Source organism: Haemorhous mexicanus, chromosome 1 (genome assembly GCF_027477595.1).
Source record: "Haemorhous mexicanus isolate bHaeMex1 chromosome 1, bHaeMex1.pri, whole genome shotgun sequence".
Taxonomy (NCBI): domain Eukaryota; kingdom Metazoa; phylum Chordata; class Aves; order Passeriformes; family Fringillidae; genus Haemorhous; species Haemorhous mexicanus.
In genome coordinates, this window is record NC_082341.1 from 116,080,672 (window position 1) to 116,105,496 (window position 24,825).

The window sequence follows — 24,825 nt, forward strand, 5'->3', positions numbered from 1 at the left end:
TGGTGCTGCACTGCCCCTGTGGATTTTTCTTTCATTAATGTATTAAATCACTTTTAACCCTTTTAGGCCTTTTAGATCCATAACAGCCCGTGGCATTGAGATCCACAGCCTAGATACCTGTTGAGCAAAGAATACATTTGTCCTTGCATCTCTTCCCAGTCTGCCACCTAAATCTCTGTGTTTTATCCCTGATTCCTTTATTCTGAGAAAAAGTAAACAATTACTCCCAAATTATTTTTTCAAGTCTTCTCAGGACTTAATAGAAGTCCTTATCACATTCCCTCACTTGCTTTTTCTCCTGGCTGTAGAGAGTCCATTTGTCACTCTTTGAACAGAATTGGTGCCACATTTTTGGTCTGGCTGGTTTCTTCTTTGCGTAGCTTTTCTTCTGTCATTATGTATTTATAACAGAGAGTGGGAGAGAGAAACTAGATCCAGATGCACTGTGAATTTATATATGTTATGGCATAATGATAAGTAGCATAAGAATGTTGTGCACAATGCACAATAAAATCAAAGAATGCTTCGAGCTGGAAGGGACCTTAAAGGCCATCTAGTTCCAACCACCCCTGCCATAGGCAGGGACACTTTCCTCTAGTCTAGGCATTATACCTGTTTCAGAAAATTCAAGTCTTATGGAAATGATGGAACTATTATACACCCCAGTGTGACATGTCAGTTTAGGCCATGGTGTGGCCCAGATAGGGTTTCAGGCTCAATTTTTGCCTTCAGCTCCTCAAACATGGGTAACATTTTCAAGCTTCTACTTGAATTATTTTTGGTTCTATCTTGGTGTAAATGATTTCAATTCAAATGTAAGAACTAGGAAAAATACAGATTTTTGTTTTGTTTTGTTTTGTTTTGAACAACTTTTCAGCATATCTGTACTGCTGAAGTTCTTCCATGCCAAAAACTGAAATTTACCGTGGAATAGCTCCAGTTACTGAAAAGATCTTTGAGTTTTTTGGTAGAACTGATTGTGTGACTGATTTAAGTCAGCCTAGAGACCCATCACTGCACAGAAGTGTTTGTTCTGTACAGGGAGTGGCAAAGTCAGGCACCACAGAGAGGAGCTCATTGAAGCTACACTGAAGAAAGTCATGCAGAAATACTCGATTGGGTGAAATGCCCTCAGATGTTATCCAGAGCTTCTTTGCAACTCATCACTGAGGACAGACACTCCATGAGCTGTGTTTCATGTACCTAGGAGTAGCAATCCGTCCTCAGGTTGCTGTGCCAGAGGTGCTCCCCAGGGACAGCAAGCTGCAAAGCCCTGAAATTGCACACAGTGTTTCCTTCTTGTTCCTCATCACCTCATGTCTGCTCAGGTGCCAACTTCCCTGCAGCTGGTTTTCAGTTCTCCTGAGTTTTTGTGGATGGGTGGAGAAGAGGGAGACCCAGAGCTGGGCATTGCAGAGCGTGATGTGATGCAGGCTCAGATTGCTCCCCTTTGTCCCTGTTGGATCACAGGGGCAGCAAGCCAGGGCGCTGGCAGTGACAGTCCTTGGGACATGGGGCCACCTGAGGACCCCACCCCACCATGGAAGATGAGCCCACTTTTGTTTTCAGGGTCTTGCTGCTGCGCCAGCGACGCCTCCTTATCCCGAGGTGCGTGGAGCAGCAGGGATGGACACGTACCTGCCCCCCACTCCTCCCTTGGGCTGCTGTCTCTCTGAGACACTGGCAGTAGGGCAGAGGGAGCAGACTGTGTGTGTGCAGAGGACAGACAGCCTGCTCCAGCCCCAGCCAGCAGCGCAGGCCGTGGCAAAGCTGATCTCCTTCCAAAAGTGACTCTGCAACTGGCAAAGGTGAGAGAAGCTTACTTGTGTGGCCAGCTAATTTCTAAAACATAATAATGTTGGATAGGAAAGAGAACTTGTGAGGGTTTTAGTTGCAATTCTTTTTTATATTTACTTCCCCAAAGCACGTGGAGTAGTGAAAAGCAATAACTATTGGTATTGTGTATCTTTCCATGGAATCTCATTAGTATCAGGGCATCTGTAATGCAATGAATTGTCAGTACTATTTGTTTACTAAACCATTAAAAGCAGCCACTTTTTGGCCACAATTTGTAACAAAAATATCTGTGTAGTTCTCTTCTCTCTTCCTCCCACTGCTGCTACTCCTGGCTTTGCTCCCAGACAACTATCCTCTTCAATACAGAAAATGTCCTTTATTACAAATCAAAATTAAAACATCCCAATAATTTTAAAATGTTTGCTATGATCATTTTTTATTTATTTATTCCCGCCTTGTTTGAGTCTACAATGTATATTCTGTGTCTATTACAGTGATGCTTGCTTTCAGATTTCAAGCTTAACAAATAATACCATGGAGAGTTATATTTCTTTGTCTTCAAATAAATCATTAAAACCAGAAGGATGGTTTTAAGTGGCAATACTGATCTGACTTTCCTTATCATCATCATCATCATCATCATTATCATCATCATCATCATCATCATTATCATCATCATCATCATCATCATCATCATCATCATCATCATCATCATCATGAAAAATTGGAGGCTGTTTGAGAATAAAGGCCAATTTGTTATTCATGCAAAATGCTAATAAAATTCTGGAGTTATTTAGGTGTCTCTTTTGATTCTAGAACTTCAGACAACATGTTATTTTTGAAAGTAAGCTTAAGCAAGACTTTGGGAATTAAGTTCCAGGAACTGAGATCTCATTGAAACTCTGCAGATGTGGAGCATGGTGAACTCCTTGGCTCACCTGAAAAGCTCTGCTCACCTTTTGCTGTTGATGGAAATTGGGTACTCCAAACCCAGTCAGTAAAAGATGTGTTGACACGGAGATTTTGCTTCACATAAGGAGTGTTTTTTAAAGGGACTGACCTGGCATTCCTCACAGGGCTGTTTTCCCCACAGTGCAGCAGAAGCCACAAAATGGATTTGTTTTGTAAAATAAGTAAACCAGATGATACCACACATTTACAAGTATAAATGCATTTAACAAACTTCAGGTGCTAAAGCCTTCAATCCACAGCACCAGCCCAGATCTTGTCCAGGATTTCCCCTCCCTAGCACATGTGTGGCCCTTGGATTCACTGGCACTTCCCTCTGTAAAGCCACTGCCTGCTCCTGTAAGCAGGGAAAAGCCATGCCAAGGATAACACCCTTTGCTACACAGCTGCCAAAATATTCAGCTCATTGCAAAATACAGTCCCTGACAATTTAAATATGTTGTTGCTGGAGTGCTGTGCTACCCACAGCACCTACTGACAGAGATATGCATGTGGTGCAGCAGAGAAAGGAGGCAATGGTGTAGGGCAAGGACACAGGATGTATTTTCTTATCATGACCGAGAGGAGAAGCTGCTCTTTGAACATCAGCAGAGCACTGCGAGTCCAGAACTGCAGGAGTCTGCCCTTTGTAGCTCTCCAGACCTGTGCATTTCTGCATTTATGACAGCATTTCAAAAGAACTCCATTAAATCCCATATAAACTGAGCTGCTTTCACCATCTCCTATCAATCCATCTTTCTTCAGAGATCTCTATTACCTGTGTAAGTATGGTCACTGACAGCATCAAAATCACTTTAGCTACACTGATATGTGTGTTGTCAGCAGTTAAACACAAGTTTCCATTCTACAGAAACAGCATACCTGGATTTTCAATGAAACTCTGAAGCTGTAATTCTGATCGGCAGTCATGGTTCAAACCTCCAGTTCACTTCTTTCTTGTGCTACTAGGATGGCACAAATATTTATATTTTTATGTAAGTGACAACCAGGGAGCTTTTTAAGTTCAACAGTGATGATATTTGCTCATATTCTCCCTTATTTCCTTTTAGGAGGTTTCTCTCATATGACATTTAACTTTAAATTTTACTGTCTTTGAGGGAGAAAAAGTGACTTGTGGAGGTAGGCATTGCTTATGCAAATTGCTCAGTCCCATGGGAAAAGGTTTAGTCACTCATCATTAGTTTCCCTATTAGCCACTGTAATATATTTACAGTTACTACTTTGGATATACCGTTTCAAAAGTAATATTTAGCAAAACCTCATCTTTTATACAGCAAAATAATTTGTGAACCACTCCTAGAAAATCTACTGCCTGACAGGGAAAACATGTGTTCATTTTCGTTCTCTTACTGTTAGTCACTACTCTGTGACAGCCAAATGTGTGCACACAGATAGTGCACAGAATTAATTTCATGGAGAACAAAGAAACACATGGTGGCAGCGTGGACAGTGTCAGGGGCTTTCAATGCTCTGCTGACTGGGATATTCAGTCCCCAGAACTCTTCCACCGTTGCTGGTTTTATTCCTGCAGATTCAATAAGACCTGATCCAGCTTTGTACACACAGTTCATTTACTTCTTGCATGGCTTGTTTCTATGGTAATACTAAAACAGGAGATATCTGATTACTCATGCTTCCCTATTTAGGGAAAAAACTCAGTGTCAGATGCCATAAACTGAATTGGTTTAACCCATGCCACTAAGGAAGTGCATGGTTTTGCATCTGGTTATGGCAGAGCATCTTGCTGCTGTGATTGCCCAAAGTGACCTCAGCTTTGCAGAAAGAAAAAAAAGTGGTTTTTTTCCGATGAGACGGTTCCTCATTCTACCCCTCATATCATTGCTTCCACTCCTGACAGTCACGGAAAGAACAGCATGGCTCCCTCCAGCATCTGTTACAGTGAGCTGTGCTCAGTGTTTTCAAAGAGGAATTACCCTCCAAGTTCCAAAGGAAAACCTCTGTAAAGGGAAAGTGTGGTTCAACACTGAGTTTCAACTCAGCTGCCTAATTATTCCCTCAGGGAGCAGAATTTCTTCCAGTTGTAATCACGGTAATTCTGGCCCTTCAAAACTGAAGATTTCCTGAATTCTGCACAGTTTGGGGCCACCTGTAGAGGGTGAGGAGACCTTGTATAATGGCACATTGCCATTAGCAACCATTTCCACAGACCCAGAGAGTCCTAAAAAGATTTGTCAGACTTTTGCTGCTTTCCCTGAGGCTGTTCAGGAGCAGCACTTCCCACGGTGCCCTAGGGGTGCAGGCACCAGCTCCACACTTGGTTAGGTACTATCTGCCTCCTCTGCTGAGTGCCACAGGCAGTGTCTGCTCATCCATCTGCTTCTGCCCCACAGATACCACTATGATCCCCTCTCTGGGTAGGTGAAGTTTCCAAGGAAAGAAGATCTTCAGCCTCACTGCTTTGCACATTCTCAAGATATTTCCCCCTGATTCTCATCTGGTAGGTCCCAGCAGCTGGGGACTGTCCCCATGCACAGTGGGGCTCCTTTTTACTCTATAACCACCTTCTGAGCAACAGCCTCCTGCCGGTCCACCACAACTGCTGGCTAATTTTTCTCTGCTGTTGATGACAAGTATTAGATTAATCTTGTGGGGCTTTCTTCTTTCCCAACTTATGTAATGACAATCCAATCCAGAAATCCTCCTGGCATCAGGGAAGCAGTCCCTAGCCTTGCAAAAATCTTTCACACTTGACAGACCCAGAGAGATTTACCATCACAACTTCAGCAACTTGATTAGCCAGGCTCTCACTGATAGAAAATTTCTTCCGTCTAAAGAAAGACAATCTCAATGAAGGTCGAAGGTGAATCAGAAGAGACTGGCTAAGAAGGATCTGTGCACTCCTTTGGAAATTAGGGGTCTGGCATACATTCAAGAAAGCATCCTAGTCAGAAAAACGGATGTGGGAGTGATATGTGGTGCATACTAAGCAGCTTCCCTCAAAAGGACCTTAATAGATACCATTGCATAAATGCTTGCAAAGAACTTGAGCGTAGTATCTATTTATTTTTTTCCCCAATGTTGTCAATTTCCTTTAAATGAATACATTTATCACCACTATCTGACTATTTCAGAGTTTGAAAACCTCCTCCCTGGAGAAAACCATTTTAAAAGGCTGCACTTGGGTCTGACCTCATAAAGGGGTCCTAACCCCTTAAATTAAATGCACTCTTAAAACTCATTCATTCATTCTAGTGAGAGGGGATATCAGGGCCATAGAGAGGTTAGACAAGAGGGATTGCTCTCCAGGGATGCTGGTAGAGTGGGCAAATATGTAGATACAGCTAAGAACCTCATTTTTAATTCTGGAACTGGGCTGAGACAATTGCCACTTAATGCTGCCTTTCCCTGATGCAAGCAAGATGAGTGAGGACAGGACTGTGCCAAAAAGTCTTGCTTTGGCCCTAGTGGAAATAATGGATTTGGATGGCAACAGAAGCAAACGATGATATCCTGTAGGAGCTGGGAATTGCTCTATTTGAGCCTGCCTTTGAGAACAGAACACAGAAGGTGATGACCTTCAGTGAGACTTTTCAGACTTAACCCCCAACAATTTCTATAAAATATTAAGAGTGACAGCTGATATGTCACTCCTGTTCCACACACACCATGTAAAATAGGCTGTGTGTATCCAACCAAACTATTTAATAGCCCACTAATGCATTTGGGGATTGTTTTCTGAAGGCTTTGGCAGAGAAAAGACCTTCTGTAAAAATACCATGAAATGTATCTATCAGATTACCTTGTCAAAACCATACAAGTCTCATTCCTTCCCCCTCCCTCTCTGTGCTCTGCTCTGCTCACTGTGGCTACTGGAAAAGAGGCAGCAGAAGCACTGTGTACAACTGAGACCCCATGGCCTTCAATGGGACACACAGATGTGTGTGCTGGGCTGCACACTTGCAGCAGGATGGTGCACACCAGGGGATGCTGACAATTCATCTCCTTCTTCAGTTTCAGATTAACCTTCATGGGTGCTGGGCAGAGTCACCCCCTGTGGGCTGCTTAGTACTTCCTGCCATCCTGGGGCACCTGGGTTAGAAGGCCAAAAGTAAATAAACATCCCAATAAAGAGAGTAAGGAAATGAACAAAGTAAGAGATGATGGTTTCCTGAGGATTTCCTCTGATGTTTCTGGATACCAAACTGTAAGGTTTGGCCAAATGCAACATTTTGTGGGAAATGTGGTTTGGGAGGACAGTTGGTCAGGGGGAAGAGGAAGGAAAAAAAGTCTGAAAACATTTTATTTTTTTTAGAGTGGAAATTTTGCATGAGGAGAAAAACCCAATTCCTTCAACAGGTTCTACAAAACAACAATATAAGCTAACTGTGACTTTTAGGAAGTGCTATTACTTATCCTGAGACAAATTTGTTTTCAATATATTCTGCAAACAAAAGCTGCTGCTATGTATAAGATATGTTAATTTCAACTCAATCCTTTTTTTTTAATGGGAAATATCTAACATATTTTGGGATACTGTAAGTTTAAAAAAGTCACTATCCAGGAATAATGAAATAGTAAATGAAGAAACAGAGAAGCACCTGCAAATGACAATGCTAAGTTTTATATTCAGATAGATGTATTTACGTGGATGTTTAAGTGTATGTCATTGCTAGAAGACTCAAGCACACACCTGGCTTGTACTGTGGGTTTGTGTAATGGCTCAGATCCAAATGCTGGCAGGTGAGCGTCTAAATCTGTTCTGCTTTAGACAGACTGATGTCCCTTTTATTCCCCCTTTAACAGCACTCACTGATGAAGATGATGCAGAGAATTAATTACAGCTGTGAAGAATGAAAGTGAAAGGGCCATATTCTCTCCTCAGCCACGACCCTGCACTGGGCTGACATCAAGGAGGTTGCAGGGTCAAAGGAATTCAGGAGAAAGCTTTGGTAATAAATTCTACTGAGATGATGTCCTGTAACCTAACTGCAACTCTTCATTCAGAGACTGGAGATCACGTGCAAAGAACTCTTAAAAAACTGAAAGTCATTGTTACTTCCTGGAAGCAGAGTGCAGTTGGAGAAGGATGCACTTCCCTGAGGCTCTGACCAGGTCACAGTTGTATCTGTAGGTGCTTCTCTTGCTGTGTTTGAAAGAAAGCTGGGACCCAAGTGTGTTGCTTTGACCTTTCCTTTGTCAACTTGGAATAACCTCTGTTTTTTCACTTGCTGAAAAGCAGGTTTTGTTAAGGGATAGCCACAAACATCCAGTTTTAGAGATGAGAAAAATGTTCATTTTAAAAACTGTTTTTAGGTAGGAAAAGACAGTTTGTCAGCCCAGCCCACACCAGCTGCTACTTCCAGCACCCTTGGTGGAACACGGCACAAAACCAAACTGGCCACAAACGCATTGTTAACCTGTCCAGGATGCCTGTGATGCTTGGGAATGTGCGTGATCCTGACATCTCTCTGCCAAGGGAAACAAAATTGACTGCAGAGGGACTACAGCAGCAAGTGTCTGTTTTTGTAGCAATGGTTCTTGTGCTCGTGCTGATGTTGGTATAAAACAGAAACAGGGGAAGTGTCTGAGGGAAGGAAACACATGTCAGGATGTCTCACAGACAGCAGCCTCCATGTTCTGTGACTGATAAATCCACAGATCTGACACCGACCTTATAATGAGCCTCTCTATTTTTGAAACTTCTTGTTTCTGGGCTGTTTCAGTACCTGAAGGCTGTGAGAGATGATATCCATCAGAGCAGGCTGTTTAGGCTTAGGAAATCACAGGTGTTCAGGGTGAGCCATGCTGCCCACACAGTCTGGCGATGATGGGCATGGAAGCACCTGGCCACTGCTGAGACCAAATACACCCCTCACCTCTGATGCTGGGAGCCTCAAACAGGAGAGAGGGACCAGCAAGCACTGACCTGCAGCTAAATCTCCATGCCACAGGTCCCCTGAGTCAGCAGATCTCCTCGTGGGCATTTAGACTGGCTGTGCTCATAGGTGAGGTGGTTTTTGGCTTGACTCTGTCTCTCGGCTCTGCAGTCTCCCTTCTGCACAATGATGATTACAACTCCTGAAATACTTAGGCACATTTTGCTGATGGCAAAATCATCCACCAGGGCCTCAAACACTGCTGTGTGGAGTCCCAGAGAAGACCATACAAAAATAGCTTATCTTTTAATCTTCAAACTCAGTTAAATGCAGTCTGCAGATGCACTAAAATCCTCTAATTGTTCTGCAGGCACAGAAATAGGTTTTTTGTCACTATGACACAAAGCAACAGGATTAGGAGAAAATTCAGGTGTTTTTAGACAAAATAAAAAAACCCCAGAAAATTCCTTTGCTTTTGAATGGTAGGTTTTTGAGGAACTAACCACTCTGCATTACCTGAGAACACATATTTGGGATTCCCCTCTGCTTCCCAAGGGACATCTATAACTTCACGAGTGTACTTGGCCTCCAGGCCCAGCTTCATAGTTTTAGCATCATCTCATCTCACCTGTCACTGCTCTTCTGCTTTTCTTCTGAAAGATTTAGCTGCCATGAGCCCTACTCTGCACCCTGCAGAGCAGAGGGTCCAAGCCCACTCAGTGGTGGTGTACACCTCTGTGCCCCAAGTTCAGCCCCAAAGTGCTCCTAAAGAAGGGGGTGGTCTCCTTTTCCAGCAGTGGGAAGGATTGGAGGCTCCATGGGTATCTCTCATGGCATTTCCAGGCTGCTCTTTCTGTCAGTTAATTGGGACAGCAGAGCTGCTGTGGCAGTTCTGTAAGGAGTCTATGCATCTCTAGGGACATAGGGGTCCCTTAAACTCTGCAGCAGGAGAAGTCCCATAAACACTGGAGAAGAAGGTGAATCCCTGCTCCTTCACACAGAGCTGTTCAGAAGGGAATGGCACAGTTTCCTCTGACATGCATAATTATAAAACAGCTTGGGTTGGGAGGGACTTTCCCCCCATTTTAAATTTCTTCTTAATGTAAATTATGTGCCCTGACATAACTCCTGGGGGAAATACCAGGTGTCATCGAAAGGGCAGGAAGATTCTGCACTATTTCTCTTTGTTTCCAAGTCTTAATTGATAGCTACCCCTATAAAAATAGGAAAAACCATCCTACACAGAGATCACCTCCCCTCAGCATTTATGGCTGCACAACACAGAGCTTAACAGCGCAAACCACTAGACTCCGTGTGGGCAGGGCATGACTAACAGTCCATCTGCGGAGCAAAGAACTAAAGATAGGCCTGACAGCTTCCCTGGCTAGCTCCGTTTCCGAGAGCAGGTGGGACGGTTTTGCCGCAGGGAGTGATTTAGGAGAGGCTGTGGAAATCAGCATCTCCTTCTGCAGAGCGGGCTCTTGCGCTCTGCCCCTCCGGCGGGTCCGGCCGGCCTCAGAGCCGAGCCGTGGGGATGCAGCCGGCCAAGAGGCGAGATGCTAGAGATGCTTCCCAGCCCCGGCGCCGTCCGACGGGCGCTCCGGGACCGGTGGCTGAGAGGAAACCGCGGGGGCTGCACGGTGCCGGGCTGCGCTCCCCTGGGAACTGCCGCCACCCGCAGCTTAACCTTGCACGAGAAAAGAAAAGAAAAGAAAACAGAAAATTAAAAAAAAAAAGGAAAAAAAAGAAAAAAGTTATAATCTAGAAATATTTAGTAAATAAAACCAACAGCAAAGTAACAATAATAATAACCATAATAGTAACTGCATCCAGGCGCGGGTTGGTGCAGCCGCTCCGCGGGGCGGGATGCTGCCGGCGGCACTGGCAGAGAAGGGCACCCACTGTCCCGGGGCTCGGCTGCCGTGCCCGGAGCAGCTCCCGTGGCACCTCCCGCGGGGCGGAGCGGAGAGGGGCGGGCGGACAAAGCCGGGCTGTCAGCGGGGCGGGCGGGAGAAAGGAAAAGAGGTGGCTGCTGCCGGCGGGGAGCGGAGCAGGTGAGGCGGGAGCCGGGGCTGTGCCACGCTGGCAGCGGGAGCGGCGGGCGCGCCCCCGGGAGGGGCCCCGCGTCCCGGGGCTCTGGCGGGGCGGGGGCGGCTCCGGGAGCCCCGGGCGGGGAACGGGACGGGACGGGAGCGAGCCCTTCGCCGTGGGCAGCTCTGGGCAGAGGGCGGTGATGGCCGGCGCTCTGATTCACCCACTGCCTGTGGGGCCGAAAGTACTTTGGGACAGCAGAGAAGAGCTTACTGCTCTCCGCTCTTAAAAAAAAATAAAAAAAGGAAGCGAAATCTCGGCGCTGTGGCGGTGCTAAAACAGCCTCCTGACTCGAACCGAGTCCGCTATCCTGTGGCAGTGAAGCCGGAAAAATCCCGGGAATATTATGCTGAGTTGCATCACTTAGAGACTAATTAGTTATTTAGAGGGCTGAAGGACCGAGGAGAGTGTTTGTGTGTTTGTTTTGCTGCTGTGAATAGTTGGGAAGCAGGAGAGTTGTTGGCTGGCTCTGTGGTGCGCTGCGTTCATGAATTTAAAATCCTTCGATATAAAACCAGTTTTCACGTCCCTGCTGAGCTGCAAGCATCCAAAACAGCTTCTGGTAACGGAGCTTTCCTTCAGTGTGCTGCATGGTAGGAAAGCTTTGCTATGGATAAATCCCATTCCAGGGAAAGCACTTAAAAGCCTGATGATTCAGCATGCTGCATCCACTGACCAAGGGTGACAGCTCCTGAGAGGAAGGATGCAGCACTATGGGCGGATACAAACATTACCTGAAGCTACAAGCTTCCCATGCAGTAGTGGCCCAACTGAGTGAGGCTGTGCAAAAAAACAAGCTCCCCTAACCAATTACTACCAGTTTCTCATTTTAAACAGCTTTTTTTGATAATTCAAATGAACTACCCTCTGGTGCTTTCTGTGGCTAGTGAGTTATAGTCCTTTTTGTACTTGCTTCCCAAAGGGATAGTTGCTTTTTATCTGTGGCCCCAAAGTGTGCAGCAAATGAATTGAAACTAATAACTCATAGCTCATAACTTAATGTAGCAAGAAATCTAAAGCTGTAAATAAGGTGAAAACTTTTTAGAATAAATACTGTGACAATTTTGCTCTGTTTTAAGAGAAGATAAACACTGAGACTGAGATGACATTTGAGAAGTGGAATAGCAGAATATTGTAAGTATTGTAAAATAGCAGAAAATTGTAAGTATTTCAAACAAAGCCTTGTGCAGCTCAAAGGCTATTTTGGTAAGTTGTGCTTGCTCTACAAAAGACAATCTCTTTTAAAAGTCAAATGAACCATGTAAAGATTTCTGCAGGAACACTGTTGCAGGGTAAATCTAGTCAGGCTTCTGACTGCTTCAGTGAAGAGCTAAGTATTTAGAAGTATCATCTCAAGGGCATGTTGAGGTATTTATTATTCACCAGCTGTATGAGCAGCTGTACACACTGTCATGTCAGGATGCCCAAGTCACGAGCTGAATGCACTGCAAATCCTCAGCACACACACTCACTCTGTGTCTTTTCTCTGAGGTACAGGGACCCCTGCTCTAATCCTTGTTTATGTCTTTACTCACACAACTGGATGTGCAGGGTGGGGCTTTGCCCAATGAGTGAGAAAATACAAAGAGCACAAACTGTCTTTGTCTCACATGGGGTTTGTCAGCAACCACTGCTGAGATTGAATGGCTTCTTGTTGGTGAAGCCCTTGCAGTGAAAACCATCCCCAAAGTCGAGGACAGGAGGGTTATGACCCCTTAACTCACCTACTGCCTTATCCTGTGGGTGAAGGTTTGAGTTATAGGAAACTCTTCATCCAAAACCACTCAAGACTTATTGTACTGCTGCAATAGTGAAGTTTCATACTGTCCCTAGTCGGGAAAGTTGACTGAGATGCTATAAAATCTATTTAGATTCAACCAAGGGCTTCAGAAATGATTAGCAATTGATAAATTTGACTTTTCCTGAAAGTAAGTGTGGTTTCTTTCAGTCTGCCTCAAACTTAGCCTACAAAATCCAGGAGGTACCTCAGTTTCCTAAGGAAGAAAGGTCAGCTTATTAGGAAAGGAAAAGGTCAGGGGCAGCAGCAGGTGGGGCAGGCAATGCCTTGCAGGCTTGGTGTGTATGAGACACCTATGCCTTTTGGAGATATTGCAAAGACAGGAAAATATGGATATTTTCCTATGACCTCACTTTGTGAGATGTGCCATAGGAGGGAGGATGGTGTAACTCGGCCAATTGTCCTGTCAGGCTGTATCAGAACAGTTGGTGGTCAGATTTGGTCATTTGTTGGTATTTTCTGCTAATTTAAAACTTTTGGCATTTGGCCACTTGCCAGGTACTGTTTGGGTACCTGGAGCTCCTGGTGTTGGTCCAGCAGAGGACTATGAAGATGATTAAGGGGCTGGAGCATCTCTCTGAGGAAAGGCTGAGGGAGTTGGGCCTGGTCAGCCTTGGGAAGAGATGACTGAGAGGGGACCTCATCAATGTCTGTAAGTATCTGGTGGAAGAGTGTCAAGAGGATGGAGCCAGGCTCCTCTTGGAATGCCAAGCAATAGGACAAGAGGCAATGGGCACAAAGTGGTGCACAGGAAGTTTCACTTGAACATGAGAAAGGACTTCTTTACTGTGCAGTGACTGTGCACTGGGACAGATTGCCCAGACAGGTTGTGGTGTCTCCCTCACTGAGAGACTGACTCAAGAATTGGATGCAATACTGTGCCATGTGCTTTAGGATGACCCTGCTCAAGCAGGGAGGTTGGACCAGATGGCCACTGGGGTGGTTTTCCAGCCTTGCCCCTCCAGAATCCTGTGATTCTGTGATTCTTGAAGGTTAAGTCCTCCTATAACATGGTCCTTCCTCTGAGAAGAAAAATGGTCTCTTGTGTCATCACCATTGCTTCTAAGGCAGGAGAAGCTTCCTGTCCACAGGGGCAGCAGGCATCACACACTTGGGAGGACATAAAATCTGTCTGAAGTGCACTGGAAATAACCCATGCATTGATGATGCTGACTGGGAGTCTTGGGCTGGGACAGTTGTTTCAGCCTTATGATTTTGTTTGCAAAGGCCTCTATTAGTTCTACTGATGTTCTAAATGTAAGGCCCCTCTCTAATGATGGAACTCTCAAACCAGATTTCTTTCAGTTCTTACAAGTCCAAGTATTCTCAACTATTTGTCATCTGGCTATCTGGTATTTTTCTGTATTATTTTTTAAACATTCTTCCAAATGCCAGTGGAGCATTAGGAGGACTTAAAAAACAAATTATATCCCCTCCACCACACCACACCACACCCACCCTCCCAAATGGATAACCACAATAATTTATTGTGGTGGTTTAACTCCAGCAGGCAATTAAGTACCATGCAGCAGCTCGCTCCCCGCCCCCGCAGTGGATTGGAAAGAAACAGTGAGCCTTATGGTTAAGAACAATTTAAGGTTTGAAACAAATATAGTAATAATAACATACCACTAATATTAAATCTGCAGTCCTCCCTGTGGTCCCTCCTGAATTCTTGTGTGGCTCCTCACTTGCAAGTAAGAGACATGGAAAAATCCTTGGCTTAGGGTGAGCACTACTTAGGAATAGCCAACACACCCGGGTGTTATCAACATTATTATACTAAATCCAAGAATCAGAGCACAGTACCAGCTACTAAGAAGAAAAAGAACTCTGTCCTACCCAAACAGGGACATTTATTAATTTTGGGGGCTTTCAAAATTACTAAAACTTTGTCTGAAACATATAGTCGAATTTACCTTACAATAGCTTGTATCGTGATCGTTTTTCCCTTAAGCCTTGCAACATTGAAACCTTAATACAGTCAAGGTTTTTTTTTGGTTTTTTTTTTTAATAGCTTAATTCCAAAAGAGGGAGAAACATTAGACTAATGCAATTAGGTGAGTGGAATGCATTTTTCCCTCAGGCAGCTCTGGAGAGTGATACTATATCATATTAAAAACTGCAAGTGGTTGTGTCAGACCAAGTTGGGCTGGGCAGATGTTGGCATGAAGCATGGGAGGGAAGCTGCAGCTGATGCAGAGAGTCCCAGTGGGAGCATGTTGACAGCATTGCTCTGAGTCACTGGGGGCCCAAAAAACAACTCTGTCATGATGGCACACGCGGTGATGTTGGGTGAAGTTTAAGTGAGATCCTGAGCCTTTCAGCACCTTTATGGATATTAATTATTTCACTGCAGGTACAGGTACCTGTACATTATATACACGTGTGTGTATATAAAAGTCAGTGTTTTGGCCCAGCTCCTCTGAGCAAAGGCACAACTGCTGATGTGAAATCCTTGCAGTTTCGGTGGGGCTTGATTTGTCACCGATGGAAAGGTGAGGGGATGTGGGCGATTCCCTGTACAGCTTTTGCCATGTGGATGGTGCAGATCCTCTCTGCTGACAGCCTCCACTACGTGTGTCTCCAGGAGCAGTGAACCTGAAGGCTGACCTCTGGCAGAGCAATGGGTGCCCTCAGGGCAGCAAGAGAAACCGGTGGTTAGTCTGCCTGCAGGAAAGGTGGGGAAAGAGCCTCAGGCAAGGTGTTGTTTTCAAGGGGTTTGAAAAGACATTTCACTGATGATAAGGAAGAAGCAGCGACTTGTTTTCTGCCTTTGGGAAAGTCAGATGACAGGAAAGGGTACTGGCAGCAGGGTTCAGGAGCGGGGAGAGGAGAATGCAAAACCTGAACTGCTGGGAAAGGATCCCAAAAAGAAGAATATTCTAGGAAAGGTGTCAGGGAAAGCATTTATCGTATTATTTAATTGGATGTCAGAACAGTTTCACGTTGCGTTTGTCCCTGATGAGCTGGAGCCCAACCCCAGCGCGCAGTCGCGGGGCAGACGGGATTAAGGCACAGACCTGTTCTGGGAGCAGTGCCCAGTGTCAGCAGCCAGCCTCAGGGCTGCCCTGTGCTATTTTTATTATGAACAAAAAATGTTTTAAAAGGATCCAAGAAAAGCAGTCCTGCTAACAGAGCCCCTCTAGTAAGAGAATGGCTTCAGAAGGGGCAAGTGTGCTCAAATATGATCAGCAACTGCTGCCCTAAAGAGGGGACAGTTCTTCACAGTGGTCCAGAAAGATGCCCAATGTAGTGAAGGGAAGGAGGACATGTAGTAGAGAAGATAAAAACACGACAAAATGTGGGGGAAGAGCCTCAGTGATCTTGGTTGAACACCTTCCCAGTCCCAGAACCTCTCGTCTCTTGCGCTGAAGAGTTTTACAGTCAACCAACTTCATTCCCCCAAGCCTTTAAAAGCCCCAGATGTCAAACTTGTCCTATTTAAAGTTCAGGAATGGTTCTCTTAGCAGAAGCTTAATCTTTAACCTGATCTCTTCTGAGAATGGCTCGCCATGTAATTTTCCCCTTCTGGGTAGAAGCCAGTAGCATTTCTTCAGCAGAGCAATTTCAGATATTGAGTACACCATTTATTCGAGTTTACTCTTTTCCTCAAATGATAAAATTAGTAGGGTCCTAACACTGGATAATCTACCATAAACATAAATGCAAAACTTTCAGGTTGGTTTAATTACCAATGCCAAAGCACATAAATATATCAAGTTGTCAGAAAATACAAGCCTGCACAAATTTGACAGGTGAGAAGGATGTAGCAATACAGGTCTATCAGCTGCAAGCTTCAGACACCTAAGTTGTTTTAATCTAGTAAATCTTGATAGAATCATTAAAGTCCAAAGGGGAAATATGTCTCTCATCTCTCTGCATCATTAGTTTGTACAACATGCTATGTGAGATGGCTGAATATCTTCTCAGGCTGCTCCTTGTGGAGGAGGTTTATTAAAATGGGCTTTGATCTGGTGACTATTTTATGCCTCAATTAATCCTGGGTTGAATACAGAGTAGTAACAATCCTTCAGAGTTTGAATGACACTGCAAGTAAAGTGTGTTATGTTTTATCAAAGGAAAACAATGTGTTTTGTTTGGCATTACCATATTCAGACTAAGTAGGAACATGCATTCTGGAAACTTCTTTGCAATATGGCACTTGAAACTGACCTTGGATCTCATGACTCATCTTTGCTGGGAATGTGGCATCCCTTACAGTTCTAAATCCAAGAATATTTGCTAGCCAGACACAAAAACACAGACTAGGAAGCAAAATGGAAGTGATAGATGAATACCTCTCTGGATTTCCATCAGAGTCTGGCATTCTTCACCTCTGATAGAAGATCAGACGACACTGTCTTGCAGGAGCATCTGCAAATGCAAATATTGTTCGGCAGTGTTTAGGTATTGTGGATTTAATGGCCAAACAAACACATTTCCAAGCACCTGCAAGTATTGTCTGCTGTGCTTTGTAAAGTTGGAAATGGCTCCTTGGCAGATGGCATGAGCACATAGTTAGTATTAATAGACCCACACACAAGGAGAACAGGGGACTTCTGTTTGTAATTAAGCTAATCACAGAGGCAGCAAAGAGCTCCTGCCTTATCACTTATCACTGCTTAAATTCCAACTACCAGACTGCACCGACAGGACAAAAAGTTTCCTTGGCATTTGGTGCTCCCCAGTATTGTGTGCTTTGGTGTTCCTCTGGAGTTGTAAGTAGTCAGGGTAGGATATCCCACTCATTCAGCTCTGTTCTACTTCAACAGGTCAGTCTGCAGGTCTGCTGTAGTGCTAAACGTTTGCCAAACAATTGGGTACTTAAATCCACCAACACAAATAAAGTGTGCAACATAAACAGACTAACTCTTAAAGCTGTTTATTTAGTTCTTTTCTGCAAGCTTTTGCATCTTTTTATTGCAGCTCAAGTTCTCAGACGTTATTAATTGCAGTAACTTTTCATAGTCAGTGCTGTGCCTTTCCACTCCATTAACCCTTTAATTCCCTCATGAATTTTGGTGTCAATCCTAATAATGGGAAATATTATCAAAAGAAAGCAGGAAATTTAGAGGTAAAAGAGACTAGGTATTGCCAATTGTTTGTGAACATCTTTATTTCTCCTTAGCAAGGCCCAGAAATTTTCTAGGAATATACATTTTTTGTAGAAGAAGGGTTTTGAGGTGCAGCTGAAACCAGTCTGGGAAATCTCACAGGAAAACTGCATTTGGTGACGTTTTGAACAGCAGCTTTAGGTAGGCTGTCTCTTGGAACACCTTTGAAGTGCAGATTAAATAATTCCAGATGATGACAAAAAACTTTGTTAAGAAAACAAAAGATCTGGGCTTCGAGCCACTTCAGGGTAGTTGGTTTTGTGCCTGGAAAGAACCCTGCATCCACACACTGCTGCTCTCAGGCTGCTCCTGTGGAGTGCCCCTTTCTTTCTCATCTTACAATACGATTATGAGATTTTTCACATTCTTTATCTGTGATGTGTCTCTTCCCCTGAGCTGCATCCTGACTTCACCATAAAATTGGCAGTAATTCTATTCTGTCAGTTTGCTTTTTAACTTCCTCTGGCCTTTGCCTGAAAGGATCCCTCTTTTTTTTTTTTTTTTTTTTTTTTTTTTTTTTTTTTTTTTTTTTTGTAGTAACATAGAGGAGACCATAGAATGGTTTGGGGTGGAAAGCACCAGTAAAGGTTACCTATTTCCAAGCCCCCATCCCTGGGTGGTCTTGGACCAACAGCAAACACACTGACTGACTGTGCCACAGAGACTCCCCACTCTGGCTGCTGTGCACCTGAACCCCACCTTTTGCCAGGCAGAGCCTTGGCTGCTGTTTGGCAACTCTCATTCCCCAGCCTGGCCCTGAGTTCTGTCAGAAAGGGGGACCACAGGTTAGCCTCAGCCCAGCTGTGCAGCAGAGCCAGAAAGTGCTGTGCTTGACCAAGGGGAATGAGAAGCAGCCTCTGCATTCAGAGGCTGAACATGCTGCTTTATTAAACCAAGAGCTTTTGATCCAGGGGGACCATGAAGAGGGAGGGGACTATGAAACAAATCAGGACTAAAACTCAGTTGTAAGTTTTCCCCTGAATGTGGAATGTCAGCAGGCAGATTGATTCTGTACTTTAAAACATTGCTTCCTTGCTAGGTACAGGCAGATTTAGAGGAGGTCTTGCAACTGTTCTTGCTCAGGAAAGCAAATGTGTTTTTAAGGCTGGCCTTTGCATGCCTGGAAGCAGCTGACAACAGCAAGTGACATTATCAGTACAGGTACTGCTGAAGTGCCTCCCCAGTAAAGACCAAGCCACCAGCCCCCTGCTTGCAGGCATGTACTCTCCTCTCCTGCTTTTGGCTGCTAAAATCTGGCCAACTAAGTTTTAGCAATTTCCTGTGATTATAATGGCAAAAGGTGTGATTACACTTACAGCTGCAATATGCTGTGTTTGCCATTAGGACAGTAATAAAGTTGTTCTGGCAGGCAGTGCAGGTGTGCCATTGTCTTTGTAAGAGGCGTTGGTCATACTCAGAAAATAAGACTTTAGACTTTCTTTTTTCCATGCATGGTGATTATTAGGAATGAATCCCAGGCACTGCTTTATCTATGGATTTTATTTATCTATTTTGTTTTGCTAGCTGCTACAGAAGAGACTATACTCCATTTCACTGTTTCATGTTTCAGTACTGGGATGTAGGTATTACCAGCAGAAACAGCAAGTCCTTTGGAAATTAAAGCATTATCTCTGGTCTCTTCCCAGTGCTGTATTTCTAAACAGAGCATGGTTCCAATGTGGAGTTGCATCTGTACAGTGTGAGCAGCACTGAGCATGACATGCTGGTACTTCTATCACATCTCCTGTGATATTCCTCCTTCTTTCACCCACACCTGTGGATTTCCTCATTTTGTCTGGGAACATAATTCAAAAGAAGTGATAACTCAGCCAAGAATGTCAGAATTGACTGTTTAGTCAGTCATTCCATTGCTGAAGTGGAACGAGAGGAAGCTGGCCCAGAGTGAGTATCTCGCAAGTAGGAAGGAAAATGAGCTTGTCTCAATTTCTCACAACTCTGCATTTGAATTGAACTGCTTTCTTTTCTCTTGCATGCTGTGTTTAATTTGTGAACTCACTCAAAACTTATCATTTCCTCAGAATCATCAGACTTTCTGTAAGGAGTGAAGCTGTTTTATTAGCCTTGGAGAATGCTGCAGAATTTTTTTATTCTCATACAGTAAAACAGAAGATTACAGACTTCCAGCCACAGTAAGAGACATAGATATCTCTGTACTTTAAATATGGATTTTAAAGTCAAAGATGTTTTATCCTGCCTGCAATAGTACGAAAGCAGTGAAAAGTGAATGCTGCAGTTTATTATGTGACATTTCTTGTTGCAATAAAGGTGGCTTTCTTTCTTCATGTGACATCTGAGAGTGTCTCATATTGAAGCAAAAGTTCCACATGGATATATATTTTTTAAAGACCAGTTAACATTTTCAGACAGAAATGGCCTGGCACTGTGAAAAGGGGTGAACCTTCTTGTAACTCTTTAAAGCTGAGATTTGGCCCAAGTCACTAATTCTCAAGAAAATACCTCTGCTCTTTGTATCAAGATGGAACAATCACTTCAGCTTAAATACAGGAAACGTTGGGTATAATAGTCATTACTTGCACAGATCTTGTTAACAAGAACATAATTTCCTAATCACTCCCTTGAAAGCAAATCCAGATGATAGAAACATAGTTGAACTCCTGCCAAACACCTCAAGAACTCTAATTTCACACCCAGCCTCCTTCAGGAGTGCCAGGATAACCTCAACTATTTAGTGAAAAATAAACCCCAAATTTAAGCCCTATAGACCCCTAATTTAAGCCCTATGCTTATAGTTCCTCATACTTGTACCCATGAAAACAGAAAACTATCAGTTGGAATACTACAAAAAATTAAGAAACAGGAGTGCAGCCACCTAGATGTGTTTGCATTACACACCAAGCCAATATAAAACTCTGCAGGCAATATTGCCTTAGTGGCAACATCCTAATCCATCACCCTATCCTCTTGAATCAGGCCTTGAGAGGAAAGAAAGTTGAGGGATCTTAAAATATAGAGTACTTGGAGGACAAAGGAGCAGATTCTGATTTTTATTGGTGGTCCCTCCATAGTGAAGGTGTGTGTGATTTAATGAGTCATGCAAAAGGCTTTGATGTTGCATCATCTTCACTCTGTAAGTGATGAAAACAAGAACCTTCACTGGTGGTGGAAGCTTGTCTTGAGGTGATGCAACTGGAAATTGCTGCAAGCTCAGAGATATGCTGCTGTTCAATATAATGCATCTCTAATACCAATAAACACTCAAAGCTGATAGACTTCCCTCAGGTGGTTACAATACTGCTTTTAAAAAGCAAATTGAGCAAGCTCACCCACCACATGTTTGTAGACCATGTTGCAGGAACAGCAAATATGGAAGGCAAATCTCATTTCATCTACATTTTCCCCATAGCTTGTGAAGCTGTCAAATTGTTACCTACTTAAGGAAAAAACAGCCCCAGAACAGCAATTGATAAAATTATTATATTGCTTCAGAGAAGCTTTTTCCTTTTCTTTTCTTTCTTTTTTTTTTTTTTTTTTTTTGTAGGGTTTCTAAATAGGATGAGAGGTGGAGCTAGTCATTTAGCCACACCCATGGTGAGGTTTATAAAGGGAGGTTATCAAAGGGAAGTTCTCTTCTACCAGTCTATGACAACAGGCAGTTTTATTTAATTGGTTTTTATCTTAAAAAATACTACTAATCCTACCATGTCAAGGCTTCTTAAAGTTTCCTGTACTGGGGATACTCCTCTGAATGAACCTTTGAGGCAGCAAGGGAAGGTAAGTCATGGGGTCTGCTTTACTACCTTAATTCCTTTTCTACACCTAATATTTCTCTGCCAGAGAATGGAGTATTACTGTAATTTCAAAGGTCTGTGTTTTCTCTGCCATTTGTGATTGAAGTTTTGTTCTCTGTAGCTTTGTAATCCTCAATCATTAAGTCAAATGGAGAAAAAGCAGCCTTAAAAAGGCATCCCCAAAACTGGAGAGGTTGTTCTTTGTCATAAGGTAGTTATGCTTTCAAGACTGATGACTTTGAGGGCTAATTTGCACCACCTGGCCACAACACTGAGGTTAATGTGGCTGTTGTAATTGTGCTGCTGTTTGTCAGTCATACCAATATTAACTTCTCAAGCAGACAAATAAAAGTTATGCTATGCTTTATTGCACAATTGCTGCAGCTTAGTCATGACTTTTTGATACACCCAAAAATCCTGCTATAATTTTTGGTTTCTACTGTATCACAGTTTCCTTATATATACATGCACAGGATTGCTTATGAGTTACTCTGTTGAGCAGAGGCCTTGTGAGTGACAGTGGATGTCCCTCCATGAGATCAGGTGCTATAAAAGTTTGTTTGCTCTTGAACACAGGTGTTCACGTTGGTACAATAATTCTGGGGGCAGGTCTGTATCTCTTTACAAGATGTCTGGGTGAAATCTTTCATAGTCTTCTACTGAAGTCAAATGCAGTATAGTAAAGAGTGATCACAACAATGCAGGGTGTGTAGCATGGATGTGGCAAGGACACTGGTCAGCATAAAAAATACCCCTCTCATTGCACTGTTTAACTGACTCTGGGCTTATTGCTCCTGTGATGGCAAAGCAAAACTGTGAGGAATTGTAGAGAGAAGGATAAACCTTAAAAATACTTTTTAGGAGCTCCTTTCAGGCTTCTGGGAAACTGGAAGGAAGTGTGGATAGACTTCTTGGAAAACTTAACATGTAACCACAGTAATATGTGACCATATTAACCACGTGTCTTAACTTTCTTCTCCAATTACTTTATCTGTATGTAACTAGATCAGAGAAGAGTAGTAAGTTTCCTTTTAAAAGATTTCAATATAGATGGAGTAGAAGTCATTAATCTTTTTTCTTGCTAATTGCACGTGAAGCATGTGAATATTTGAGGGTCACTAGTCTACCAGTGTCCTGAGCATATTCTGGAATAGCTAGCATGGGCTACAGAAATAATCAAAGTAATGTTTTGCACAAAACTGGTGCTCTTGATGGGTTCTCCTCTTCAAGGTATAAGCAAAACTGTGAATTAATGTATTGGCAAAAGCTGACTGATGGCCTCTTGGGCAAGATGTCATGATGCAAGCTGGAGAGACAGTCACAGCATTTTGACTTTGTGTAATTAGTAGACATGAGAAAATAAATGCATCTTACATTTGAATACACACATTTTCCACCTTGATAATGCTGTGGCATTTCTTTGGAGCCAATGGTAAACTTGTAGGATGCTTAACTTGAGCAGTGTGGTCATTTCTGCTGCCCACCATATGTTTTCACTGATATGTAGCAAATTGTGGCTGTGCTGGATTGTGGTGAGAAGAGTCTTGTTTGACAGCATAGCATCTCCTGCAAGGGCAGGCCCTTGGCTTTATCCACTGCCACTCTTCCGGAGGTTGACATGCTGCAGTTACGTTGTTGCCAGCTATTTTTAAGTGTGTTGCATTTATTTTAAGTAAAATGTTGATTAAACTGTTAAAAAATTCTTGCTGATATCTCTGGCTGTACTAGTAGTAGATTGGGGAGATGAAGGAGGAGAAAAATACTCTCAGTACTGGCAGAGAGTCTTAGGTGTCTCTACTCTTGGATCCTTTTGGATGGGTTTTCTGGATCAGGGAGAAAGTTGAAGCTGTTTCAAATGTGTAATGGAGAGTTATTTACTGTTTGACATCAGTGCATAGCTTAACATCTTTGTCAATTTGGTCATCCCTCAGCCAGGAATTAAAGTGACTTGGAAAGTAATAATTGTGGAATTCTTAGCATAATTCTGACACCTGCTATTCAACACAAATGACTGAAGTGACACTGACTGTCCCGGGGCTGATTATTTATTTCATCTGATAAATTTAGATAAATCTTCAAAAGGCTACTTTTGAGTAGCCAAACTACAAGCCTTTGGGTGCCACCTTCCTTTTCTGGTTTGATTTTTGGAGCCACTTATGTACTAAATGTAGGAAGACCTCTTGGTGGTGAGCTGAGTAATGAAGAGGCAGATGGCCAATGGCAATCTCTTGTAACTTCTTTGAGACAGTGTATGAAGACTGACAGTGGTCTTACCTTGACATGGTATTCCATTAGTCCCTTCACATTTCAAAACTTCTGCTATCAGAAAATTTCAGCAGAAAATTCAGCATATATAGGTGACTATAAAGTCCATTTTACCTCTACTGCTGAGAAGACCCAAGCTGACCCTGCTCAGCTGGATGCCTTACTGCTTTATGGATTCCTCTGTTCAACTGTTACTTATTTAAATTGTGGGATCCCTAAATCAGAATGCTCTACAGATCTTAAAATAGCTGCATTTTCCCTAATATTATTTGATGGTTTTAAGTAATGTATTTTTTCTCGGGGCTCTGCTGTCAGAGGACAGACACAGCTGGCTTTTGTTGCCCTAGTTTAGTTGCAGTCAAACCAACTTTCTAAGTTTAAACAGTAAATCTTGTTGACTTGCAATTTTTCAGTTTTTGTCCACCTGACAGTCGTGCATACAGGCAACAATTTCCAACACAAGGAAGAAGACTGAAATTCAACTCCTTTGTGTAAGCTGGAAGAGGAGTTGCAAAGGATGTGCAATTAAAACTCTCCTTAGATAACTGAGATCTAAATAACAAACTGAGAAAGAACTATAACTGTCAGTCAGATGTCACTTGGCCTGAAACAAACTTTTTGAGGTGTGTTTGTAAATGCTTGAAGGCCACACCAGGTAAAGGATGTGCTTAGTATCCTGTGAATGGCTTTAGGATGATGTATTGTCTCTGCTGCAGCAAATAATGTTTCACTGGGATGCAGGGGCTACAGGCAACATGTGATCATGGGAGAAAACCAGATAGAGAAATCCTATGATGGGCTTGTCAGATGACAGGGAACTTATTCTGTAGCTGTGAGACAGACCAACAAGAAACGTTTGTCTGACGGGTGGCAGTGATGTCTCTGGGCTCCCTTTGAAAGGAACCCAGAGCTACTGGTACAGTTCTGTCCATTAAAACAATGTGGCACAGAGGGATTGATGTGGCTTTGTTGCAGCATTCACTGGGTGCTACTGCAAGAAATTTAAAGTGCTGCCTTCTGATCTGTGACGGTGAAGGTCTTATTTCAGGTTTTATGGGTTTCAGTGATACATAATCATAAATCAAATGTGTCTGTTCTGCAGTAGCCTAACTGTATCCATTTAAATCCACTAAATGGATTGGTGGTACAGGATATATGGTCTCAGAATTTCCTGTGTATAT

At 43.2% G+C, this 24,825-nt stretch overlaps 2 protein-coding genes across 5 annotated transcripts in view; one reads left to right on the forward strand and one right to left on the reverse strand.

Moving 5' to 3' along the window:
* Positions 1-10,056: 10,056 nt before the first annotated feature.
* On the reverse strand, positions 10,057-13,065 carry LOC132326115 (basic proline-rich protein-like). Its single transcript, XM_059843915.1, has 3 exons — positions 13,006-13,065; positions 10,393-10,881; positions 10,057-10,290 (listed from the first exon to the last, which is right to left on the reverse strand). The coding sequence occupies exons 1-3, from the start codon at positions 13,063-13,065 to the stop codon at positions 10,057-10,059; spliced, it is 783 nt and encodes a 260-aa protein (XP_059699898.1).
* Positions 10,588-24,825, forward strand: part of MAPRE2 (microtubule associated protein RP/EB family member 2) — a 99,065-nt gene continuing 84,827 nt past the window's right edge. The window contains exon 1 of one of the 4 annotated variants that reach the window (XM_059860244.1): positions 10,588-10,657. Coding sequence is in view for 3 of the 4 variants with exons in the window: in XM_059860203.1 (XP_059716186.1) it covers positions 21,291-21,362 (72 nt within the window). In the remaining variant the exon portion in view is untranslated. Of the gene's footprint in view, positions 10,658-13,019; positions 13,145-21,222; positions 21,363-24,825 lie in introns of those variants that run through there. The other 3 variants (XM_059860219.1, XM_059860203.1, XM_059860225.1) reach the window with 3 other exon arrangements.